Source organism: Mytilus galloprovincialis, chromosome 6 (assembly GCF_965363235.1).
Source record: "Mytilus galloprovincialis chromosome 6, xbMytGall1.hap1.1, whole genome shotgun sequence".
NCBI lineage: Eukaryota > Metazoa > Mollusca > Bivalvia > Mytilida > Mytilidae > Mytilus > Mytilus galloprovincialis.
This window is the reverse complement of record NC_134843.1, coordinates 5,830,705-5,842,836: the sequence shown is the minus strand read 5'-3', so window position 1 is coordinate 5,842,836 and position 12,132 is coordinate 5,830,705. Positions and strand designations below refer to the sequence as shown.

General features: G+C 33.7%; 1 protein-coding gene across 2 annotated transcripts in view; it reads left to right on the top strand.

The window, feature by feature from the left end:
- The window catches only part of LOC143078797 (dynein axonemal assembly factor 8-like), a 54,334-nt gene that overhangs the window by 31,747 nt on the left and 10,455 nt on the right, over positions 1-12,132 (top strand). For both annotated transcript variants that reach the window (XM_076253775.1, XM_076253774.1), the window contains exons 24-26: positions 1,344-1,434; positions 1,809-1,894; positions 6,721-6,790. In XM_076253775.1, coding sequence (XP_076109890.1) covers positions 1,344-1,434; positions 1,809-1,894; positions 6,721-6,790 — 247 coding nt within the window. The remainder of the gene's footprint in view (positions 1-1,343; positions 1,435-1,808; positions 1,895-6,720; positions 6,791-12,132) is intronic.

Here is a 12,132-nt window from a genome sequence, read left to right as displayed (position 1 = left end):
TTACACATGATAGCCAAGTTGAAAATTTTCGTCACATTTTTCTCAGGAACTACAATACAAGGATTTCTGAAATTTGGTTTCAGGATTTATATGAGTCAGCTATACCGTGTGATGCGTTTTCAGATTCATCACTCGACAACTTCCTGTTTACCGAACACTTGTATGATTTTACACATGATAGCCAAGTTGAAAATTTTCGTCACATTTTTCTCAGGAACTACAATACAAGGATTTCTGAAATTTGGTTTCAGGATTTATATAAGTCAGGTATACCGTGTGATGCGTTTTCAGATTCATCACTCGACAACTTCCTGTTTACCGAACACTTGTATGATTTTACACATGATAACCAAGTTAAAAATTTTCGTCACATTTTTCTCAGGAACTACAATACAAGGATTTCTGAAATTTGGTTTCAGGATTTTTATCGGTCAGCTATACCGTGTGATGCGTTTTCAGATTCATCACTCGACAACTTCCTGTTTACCGAACACTTCCATATTTTTACACTATTAATATTATCCACTTGCGGCGGGGGTATCATCAGTGAGCAGTAGCTCGCAGTTTCACTTGTTTGACTCGTTTAATTTTCATAAAATTTTGTGAAAGTATTTACTTTGAACCTTTAACAAAACTATAAAAATTTCAAAAATTTTGAACCAACCGTTTTGTCAGAAAAAATACACTGCTTATATAGCAGTTTGACAGACACTAATTTTGATCATTGAGAAGCTTAATATTCCTTTTACAACACAATGTAATTAAAACGTTTCGCTGACTTTACAGAGTTATCTCCCTGTAGTGTTAGGTACCACCTTAACCTGTGGTTCATTTCATCTTAGTTATTCAATGCTCAAAATTTGATTATGACATCAAATATTCCTGCTTTCCTCTGAATTTTCCCATTTTGACGTCATGAAAAAAACAAAAACATATTTAATGATGTCACATGAAAAGAACACATCTTTTTGCATATCAATCAAAAAGAAGGATTGAGATTGTTTGCATATTGTCTAAAAATCATTAGAGAAACAGATTCAACACCAAATGTTGTGCCACATGATATTTATCCTCTCTCAACAGTTAAATTTAAAAAATTTAAAGCCTAACATAATTGTCTCGAGTGGATAAGTATCATATAACACTTGATACAGTGGTAGAATCTATAGTTATATATGTACAACTAACCTAGTATGTGTGCCTTTCTCTTATATTATATATATTCTTGCCTTTGAATCAATGAAATTGTTGATTAAAAAGATATCAATCTAGTATTTTTCTGATATTTAGAGAAATTAATTATTGATGCATGTAATTAAGGAATTATGTAAAATTTATTTTAGGTTTGAAATATATGGCTGTAGAATGGTATGGTTTACTCAGGAACAAGCAGAACATTTCTTACATGTTATAGATGCTGGCAGCTTTAAACAGGTATTTTTAATTTGTGTCTGTATAACTAGCATTGTTAGTTTTTCAGGTTAATGTTCTATATTAATGTATTTGTATTAGTTAATCACTTTGATGAATTATGACTGAAATATAAAAGCTTTTGGAAAGATATTCAAATTGCAGTAGTACTTTCATTTTCGATGTTCCAAAGGACAGAAATGTAATAAAAAGGTAGTCTAGATGTAAATTCGACAATTAGCAAACTGTTAACAGCAATAAGTAAAGGTGCTCTTCCTAGTTACATACACTGTTGTCCATAGAAATCAACGTGTTATTCTAGATTGAAAAGTTTTAATTTCTATATTTTAGTTAGAATATACATATGAAATATTCCACAATTTTGTTTTAATTTCTAGGTACCGTTGCTAATCTCTGGACCATGTATTGTATTGGGCTTACAGAGAGATAATGCTATCCTGGCTTTTGATTCTATCATGGGAAGGTAAGTAACAAGTAGAAAAATAGTAATGTGATGATCATTTAAAGATTTGAACAATCTCACAGCACTCTCTTTACTCACCCAAAAAATACATTTTTGTAATCGACAATGCTCTTGAAACTGGGCTTTATTAAAAATCCTGCTTAAGGAGGCTCGCATCTTCCCTAGCCAAGGGTTACGATCCACTTCCCTCCTCTCCACCCTTGGCAGATTAAGCCAACATTTGTGGTAACAATGTTGTGCCATCTATCGGTAGATTAAAGTCACGCCCATTCCGAATACATTATTCTTGACCAATGGTAGCACTTGAACTATAATTTGGAGGTAAAAAAAAATGGTAGCGTCTAGATTCTATACACTTGGTAAAGTAGGAAACGAAAATATACGTTGACATTCATGCATTTGGGCAAGAAACATACACAGGAACTTCTATAAGTTGATTAAAAACATTTAAATTGTCACTAAATATAGTCGTATGTTTAGGGATGTAAAGACTTGTTACACGAAAAGCATGTGGCAATTGTTTACATACACTTTCTACATTTACACATGATCATGTTATAGGCGTTTTTTGATTGGATACAGCGAGTTTCGACTGCAACCAATGGAAATCATTACCTTGTGTCTCCGAAATTCTATCTCAGTCCGTCAAGGGTGGAGAGGAGAGAAGTGGATAGTAACCCTTGGCTAGGGAAGATGGGCAAAAATTGCATTTTTTGCATTAAAATTGAAATATCTTTTTTAACTCATCAGTGACTTATCTTTTTTATTTATTTTCAAATAAAATTTTGGAGATTTCTGTAATTTACTTCTTTTTTTATACCCCCGCTTTAAAAAAGGGGGGTATACTGTTTTACCTCTGTCTGTCAGTCCGTCCGTCCGTCCGTCCGTCCGTCCGTCCGTCCATCAGTCCGTCCGTCAGTCCGTCCGTCAGTCAGTCAGTCCGTCCCATGAAACTTTCGTCACATTTTTCTCAGGAACTACACATCCACCCTTTCTGTAATTTGGTATCAACATTTATATATGTCAGCCATACCGTGTGATGCGTTTTCAGATTCATCACTTGACAACTTCCTGTTTACCGAACACTTGTCTGATTTTACACATGATAGCCAAGTTGAAAATTTTCGTCACATTTTTCTCAGGAACTACAATACAAGGATTTCTGAAATTTGGTTTCAGGATTTATATAAGTCAGCTATACCGTGTGATGCGTTTTCAGATTCATCACTCGACAACTTCCTGTTTACCGAACACTTGTATGATTTTACACATGATAGCCAAGTTGAAAATTTTCGTCACATTTTTCTCAGGAACTACAATATAAGGATTTCTGAAATTTGGTTTCAGGATTTATATAAGTCAGCTATACCGTGTGATGCGTTTTCAGATTCATCACTCGACAACTTCCTGTTTACCGAACACTTGTATGATTTTACACATGATAGCCAAGTTGAAAATTTTCGTCACGTTTTTCTCAGGAACTACAATATAAGGATTTCTGAAATTTGGTTTCAGGATTTATATAAGTCAGCTATACCGTGTGATGCGTTTTCAGATTCATCACTCGACTACTTCCTGTTTACCGAACACTTGTATGTTTTTACACATGATAACCAAGTTAAAAATTTTCGTCACATTTTTCTCAGGAACTACAATACAAGGATTTCTAAAATTTGGTTTCAGGATTTTTATAAGTCAGCTATACCGTGTGATGCGTTTTCAGATTCATCACTCGACAACTTCCTGTTTACCGAACACTTGCATATTTTTACACTATTAATATTATCCACTTGCGGCGGGGGTATCATCAGTGAGCAGTAGCTCGCAGTTTCACTTGTTATTTCAGTATTACCTCTATTTCTCCTATCAGTTCAACAGAAAAAAGCACCTTAACAAAAATGCAATCTTCTTTCGAAGGCAGATTGTGTGACCATAAATGAAGGGTGACCCCTTTTTTTTATTTTATATTTTCTATTAAGTATATGATAAAGTTCATTATAGAAAAAAGTAGCGAGATACTATATTAAGAAAAAAATTATACCCTCAAGCTCCCTTAACAGTATCTTGGATTTTTTCAAGGTCATTCTTAATAAGCAATTTTTGCACTGAGTAGTACAATCAACTCAAAGGCTAACTGTTTATACACTGAAGTTTCTTGCATTAGTATAAATTTATACCCCAAAAAAAATGTATTTCCTAGCAAAAAGTTGGTTTATTTACCTTCAATGACAGATATACTTTTAGCATCTGATTTCTAAATTACAGTTTCAAGGTGGCATTTAGAGTTTTTTCAGACATACATATAATGATTTTTTTATTATTGGATTAAAATCATTGAAAAAAAAGCTGAAAAAAGAGATGACTTATCTTTCTTTTAAAGGATAAAAAGTGCATATTCAACTCGAACAGTTTCTGAATAAAACCATATGTAAAATTGGATTTCCTACTTGATAAAATACTAAAAATTGAAAGTTATTGCATGTATATATTTATTGCTGATCAACAGTTCAGGAATATTGGGCAAAAGTCTTTCCATAATTGAAATGGACATGTTAAATATAATTTGTCAGCCATGTTATTGAATGGGTTTCAGGGCCTCAGTATATAGACCATAATCATCAATGACTTCTAAAATTTAAGCTTGCTTCAGAGCATAATAAACTTTAGTTGCTACAAATATTGAGACAAATAAACATGATTTATTGCTATAAAACTAGATAATTTGAATGTGATGTCAATATTTCTGACACATATATCTGTATTTTTATGCCCCACCTACGATAGTAAAGGGGCATTATGTTTTCTGGTCTGTGGCTCAGTTCGTCCGTCTGTTTGTCCATTTGTTCGTTCGTCTGTCCAGTTTCAGGTTAAAGTTTTTGGTCGAGGTAGTTTTTATAAGCCCGTCAAAATTTAAATAAGATTTAAACTTTTTGAGTTACAGCACTTTGTAACTAAAACAGGGGTGTGTTTTTTTTTTCACATGTCACACTGTATCTCAAAAACAATTCTTGATTATTGCTTAAAACTTTACACACTTCTTAGTTATATTAATCTTAATATCTGTATACTTTTTGGTGATGATTCAAAATTTCATTTTTGAGTTATTGAGTATTTTGTAAAAAAGGGGGAGGGTTTTTTACATGTCGCGCCGTATCTCAAAAACAGTTTATGATTATTGCTTAAAAATTTACACACTTCTTTGTTATATTAATCTAAAGATCTGTATACTTTTCGGTGATGATTCAAAATTTCATTTTTGAGTTATTGAGTGTTTTGTAAAAAAGGGGGAGGGGGTTTTTACATGTCGTGCCGTATCTCAAAAGCGATTTATGATTATTGCTTAAAACTTTACACACTTCTTTTTATGCCCCACCTACGATAGTAGAGGGGCATTATGTTTTCTGGTCTGTGCGCCCGTCCGTCCGTCTGTTCGTTCGTCCGTTCGTCCGTCTGTCCCGCTTCAGGTTAAAGTTTTTGGTCGAGGTAGTTTTTGATGAAGTTGAAGTCCAATCGACTTCAAACTTAGTATACATGTTCCCTATGATATGATCTTTTAAATTTTAATGCCAAATTAGAGGGTTTACCCCAATTTCACGGTCCACTAAACATAGAAAATGATAGTGCGAGTGGGGCATTCGTGTACTGGGGACACATTCTTGTTTATATTAATCTAAAGATCTGTATACTTTTTGGTGATGACTCAAAATTTTATTTTTGAGTTATTGAGTATTTTGTAAAAAAGGGGAGTTTTTTTTTTTACATGTCGCGCCGTATCTCAAAAACAATTTATGATTATTGCTTGAAACTGTACACACTTCTTTGTTATATTAATCTAAAGATCTGTATACTTTTTGGTTTGATTCAAAATTTTATTTTAGTGATATTTGTAAAAAAAAAAACAGGGTGGGGGGTGGGGGGGGGGGTTTCACATGTCCCGCCGTGCCTCAAAAGCAATAAATGGTAATTGCCCAAAACTTTCTCAGAAACTATTTATGATTATTGCATAAAACTTCCACTAAAGACGTTGGGCGTATCATGCACTCATGGCGCGGCTGTTTATTGATGAAGTTGAAGTCCAATCAACCTGAAACTTAGTATATATGTTCCTTATGATATGATCTTTCTGATTTTAATGTCAAATTAGAGTTCTGACCCCAATTTTACTGTCCACTGAACATAGAAAATGATAGTGCGAGTTGGGCATCTGTGTACTGGGGACACATTCTTGTTTGTCTTTAAATTCCTCTGTATCTTTGGTAATTTGAAAAATTAATGGCCTTTATGAAATAATTAATGGGCATTGGTCATTCCATAGGTTGTTGGTCTTAACATAAATTCTGTTGGTGTTTGTTTTTTAAAATTTAATTATCTTCTGTGGGTGGTCGTGTTAACATAAAATGTGACTACCATAGTATTTTCTGAAACAGTCCATAACTTAGTTAGTCTCATGTTTTTTTATGGCTTAAATATCAATATTCTTTTACTTTAATAAAGTAAATGAGATTTATTTTTGTATAATGCAATGAAGAAATTCAAATGACTAATATTTTTTCTGTCTATGAAGAAATAACATAAAAAATGTGGTGCACACTTTTTGAGGTTATTTCTATTAGACATAAAAATATTAAAATCGTTCCTTAATATTTATTTCAAAATAACGTTTTTTATGGATGAAGGGTTGAAAAAACATTAATTGGGAAACAGACACATGACAAAATTATATCTATGAGCTGATAGACAATACCTTTCAGCCAATTAGAGGACTTGTTACATCCAAAATAAGATATTCCAGTATATAAGTTAACTAAAACCTTACTTTATTACAGTGATTATGGTGCAGAATCTTTGATAGGTAAATATGGTGAGATGATCTTTAGACCAGCAGACACAAAACAGGTAAGAATTTATTTTATTTTGTGAGGTTGTTTTATTGCTTCAAAAAAATGCTTTGTATTTAAGTTGAAAGGGTCTCCAATTGACCCTTTCTCCCTCTAAAAAATAGTTGGTGATCGTTTGACATAAAGCTTTCATACTTGGTATGATTATTTGTCGTCATATTCTCATATGCTATAACCTCAGTTTGATTTTACAGGAGCGATTAAACTTTTACTCTTTTTTTTTAAATTATTGTACAATGACCCCATTTGAAACAAAAAATTTCCGTAAAATCAAGGTACATATGTTCCGAATTGCTTTCTCCATTTGAGTCTTTGTAGTGATGTTATATGCATGTTTTGCAGTTCAATTTTAATTTTACGCCACATATTCTCAATAATATTAAGGTCTGGATTTTGTGCTGGCCATTCCATACCTTGAAGTTAATTTTGTTCCAAGTCTTCTTTCACAATTTTGTCTCTGTGAACTGGGGCATTGTCATCTTGGTATATGTAATTGTCATTGGGGAATTGACAAGCAATAACAGGCCAAACAAAATTGCCAACAATCTCAATATACTTTAATAACAAGAATGTGTCCAAAGTACACGGATGCCCCACTTGCACTATTATTTTACATGTTCAATAGACCCTGAAATTGGGTAAAAAATCTAATTTGGCATTAAATTAGAAAGATCACACCATAGGGAACATGTGTACTAAGTTTCAAGTTGATTGGACTACAACTTCATCAAAAACTACCTTGACCAAAAACTTTAACCTGAAACTCACACTTTAATTTTCTATGTTCAGTGGTCCGTGAAATTGGGGTCAAAAATTCAACTTCGCTGTAAAATTAAAAAGATCATATCATAAGGAACATGTGTACTAAGTTTCAAGTTGATTGGACTTCAGCTTCATCAAAAACTACCTTGACCAAAAACTTTAACCTGAAACTCACACTTTAATTTTCTATGTTCAGTGGACCGTGAAATTGGGGTAAAAAATTTAACTTGGCTGTAAAATTAGAAAAATCATATCATAAGGAACATGTGTACTAAGTTTCAAGTTGATTGGACTTCAGCTTCATCAAAAACTACCTTGACCAAAAACTTTAACCTGAAACTCACACTTTCATTTTCTATGTTCAGTGGACCGTGAAAATGGGGTTAAATCTCTAATTTGGAATTAAAATTAGAAAGATCATATCATACAGAACATATATACTAAGTTTCAAGTTGATTAGACTCCAACTTCATCAAAAACTACCTCGACCAAAAACTTTAACCTGAAGCGGGACAGACGGACGAACGGACGAACGAACAGACGGACGAACGGACGCACAGACCAGAAAACATAATGCCCATAAATGGGGCATAAAAAGCATTAATATTACCAGTTACAACAGTAATAGTACCAACACCTTCATAGATAATGCAGCTCCAGATCATCAAACTCAGACGTGACCCACAGCAAAGGAGTAGGTCTGGTAAGGACCGATTTTGGCCTCAAATTTCAGGTTCATCTGACGAAAGATTTTGACCACTTTTTAAACACTTAAGTGTCTATTTTATTTGAATTAATTAGTTTATGTGAAAGATTTTAACAGATTTAGTCATTAAAAACGATCTGATTCAAGCTCAAATATGAAAAATCTACCTAACTAGAACACACCCGCGAAATCGCGGGCATCCAGAGCGTAGTTTAAAGTATGTAAAGTGTTGTTGGAAGAATTTTGTAAAATATTGAATGACTGGAGAATTTCAGCAAAAGTATCATAAGTCATATATAGGTTATTTGGGACAGGAAAATGCTTTTTTTTTTTTTTATCCCTCCTCCTTTATTTCCAAAATTCCCAATTTTTGGTTTTCTATCAATTTCAATATGAACATAGTTTTCATTTAGTATGTTATGAACATTTAAGTAAGGAGCCTGTAATTCAGTGGTTGTCGTTTGTTTATGTGTTACATATTTGTTTTTCGTTCACTTTTTGTACATATTTTAAGGTCGCTAGTTTTCTGGTTTGAATTGTTTTACATTGTCAGTTCGGGGCCTTTTGAAGCTGAGTATGCGGCATGGGCTTTGCTCGTTGTTGAAGGTCGTACGGTGACCTGTAGTTGTTAATTTTTGTGTCATATTGGTCTCTTGTGGAGAGTTGTCTCAACATGGCAATCATACCACATCTTCTTTTTTTTTGTAATCAATGAATTTTGTAAAAGATTTAATGACTGGAGAATTTCAGAAAAGGTATCAAAAGTTCACATGATTATTTTTAGGGCTTATCTGTATATTATGAACATTCATTACTATATAAATATAGTGTATTTACTTTCAATTCTAAGTTTACTAATCGATCCATGGTGGTCATTGATATAGTATACAGACCCTCTTTATTTAATAAACTCTGTGACCGCCGTGGATAGTAATCTTGAAAATGATAGCAGATAGAATTCTGAAAATACACTTTATTCTTTGTATATGTATGTTTAAAGTATACAGAAAAACGCAAACCGGAAGTCTAATATGACTTAAAATTTTGTCCAATGACGGGACAATATCCGGATGCCTTTTTTCTCGTTTTTCTCCCAAAATAACTCAATCTGAATAATCATATGAATGGATGACAAATGCGACTATGCACTGTACCTATAGGACACAGAGGCGTGTTGATTAATTTATTGTGGAAAGGAGAGAAGCGACACCAAAAATGAGGTCTTCTCGTTTAATAGTATAGATGTGACCGCCGTGGATAGTAATCTTGAAAATGATAGCAGATAGAATTCTGAAAATACACTTTATTCTTTGTATATGTATGTTTAAAGTATACAGAAAAACGCAAACCGGAAGTCTAATATGACTTAAAATTTTGTCCAATGACGGGACAATATCCGGATGCCTTTTTTCTCGTTTTTCTCCCAAAATAACTCAATCTGAATAATCATATGAATGGATGACAAATGCGACTATGCACTGTACCTATAGGACACAGAGGCGTGTTGATTAATTTATTGTGGAAAGGAGAGAAGCGACACCAAAAATGAGGTCTTCTCGTTTAATAGTATAGATATGCCGAAAAATGTCACTTTTCAGATGGTTTTTGGTAAAAATGAAAGTGGCCGCATCCGTGTTCATCCTCAATCTTTATATATGTTATGTATTATCATAAAATACAACTTACATTTCAATATTAAGGATGAACACGAATGCGTCCACTTTCGTTTTACACGAAAACCGTCTAAAATTTACCTAAAATGCTAGAATTATGAGGATTTTAGTAATTTAACATGACTTAATGGTGCTAGTACCTGATATATGTGCATTGTATTGTCAAAAACAGCCCATATTTATGTAGCAGAAGCATTCTACTTTCCAATAAATAACTGAAGGATTATATTTTAACAATTTAGTAAAACTGCTATATTTTGGGGCCAAAAAGGGGTCTTACTGAACCTACTCCTTTAAGCAAGAGGAGTCCACTCCTCACCGAGCCATCTCCAGCCTAAAACATGATTATCCATTCCAATTTCTACCTTACATTCACCCCTTTATATGACACTTATCCAATAATCTTCCACAGTTTTGTGCCTGGCCAATTTACACTATGCCAGTCTTTTTTTTGACATTTTCAGCACAAATTCTGATGAATTTTTTGACAACATACTTTTTAAACCCTTCATCATACAATTTTCGCTGAACAGTACACTTAGACACCGGTTCTTCCCTAGATTGATTAAAAATAGCAGATATTTCATGCTGTGGACGTTTTCTGTCCGACTTGACAGTGGTTCAAAATTTGTAGGTATCCCCCAGTGTTAGCAGATTTTGCCTTCCTGTTCTCTCCTTGTTTTCCAAATTCCCCCCAACCTTTGAAACAATTAAAACCCCATAAATAGTTGGAAGTGGAATGTCAGGTCCTTTCATACTAGCCTTATGTAATGCTCACTGCTGCAATGGCATTTTTCTCCGACAATGACTGTTCCTTGTGTTTTGGGGCCATTCTAAAAACTATTCGAAATGTAAACAAACCAGATGATTCCAAACTTCCGGTGACGTATCAGGTCAATGACCGACCTCACAACTCTCATATTGTGCAATAAAAGAGAGATAACTCCAACTTATTTACACAGAAAACAGCTTTTAAAGTTGTCACTTCCAACCACATTTGACATGACGTCGTAAAATCATCTTCACTTTTGGCACGGTAGAGTACATCTGACCTGTTTGAACAATTACTGGATATCAATCAATAAGTCATTTTGAAGTTGTTTCATGTTTGGCTGGTTTCACAACTATTTATTTAAGCAATGAATGATTTAGTTTGTTCAAAATCATATCTTCACTGATGAAATTATATTATTTTAAGTGAAATGAAAATGGAACCATGTTTTTGTTTCCAAAACTAACTGTGTTCACTTGCACCTGGATGTGAAAGTTAAGATGCATAGAAAAGATTTAAAATAAAACTTGTATGGGTTGTATATGTTTCTGAATCTCTTTCATATTTATATGAATATGAAAAGGCAACAAGCTTTTGGGTGTTTGGAAGAACTATGTACAGTACTTCATAGATCTGCTATATATGTATTCTGTTTCTGTTCCTTAATCTCTGTCTAGTCAACATCCTGTATACGAAAATTAGTTAACTTTCATTAGAATGTTATTGCTATAATGAGGAGTATTGCATACACCAAAGTCCCTAGACATTCCTCATCTATTACTAGGTATCACTGTTAGGAAACTGAACCAATATAAATGAATTGATGGTATGAAAATCATCTTACTTTACTGCCCTGGACACCAAATCAAGATATGAATGATTCACTTTCAGGTGTTCCAATATCCTTATCCTTGACGCCTTTCATGGTTTTCCTGATAAATGTATTTATACCCCCGCTTTAAAAAAGGGGGGGTATACTGTTTTACCTCTGTCTGTCAGTCCGTCCGTCCGTCAGTCCGTCAGTCAGTCCGTCAGTCAGTCCGTCAGTCAGTCCGTCAGTCAGTCCGTCCCATGAAACTTTCGTCACATTTTTCTCAGGAACTACACATCCACCCTTTCTGTAATTTGGTATCAACATTTATATATGTCAGCCATACCGTGTGATGCGTTTTCAGATTCATCACTTGACAACTTCCTGTTTACCGAACACTTGTCTGATTTTACACATGATAGCCAAGTTGAAAATTTTCGTCACATTTTTCTCAGGAACTACAATACAAGGATTTCTGAAATTTGGTTTCAGGATTTATATAAGTCAGCTATACCGTGTGATGCGTTTTCAGATTCATCACTCGACAACTTCCTGTTTACCGAACACTTGCATATTTTTACACTATTAATATTATCCACTTGCGGCGGGGGTATCA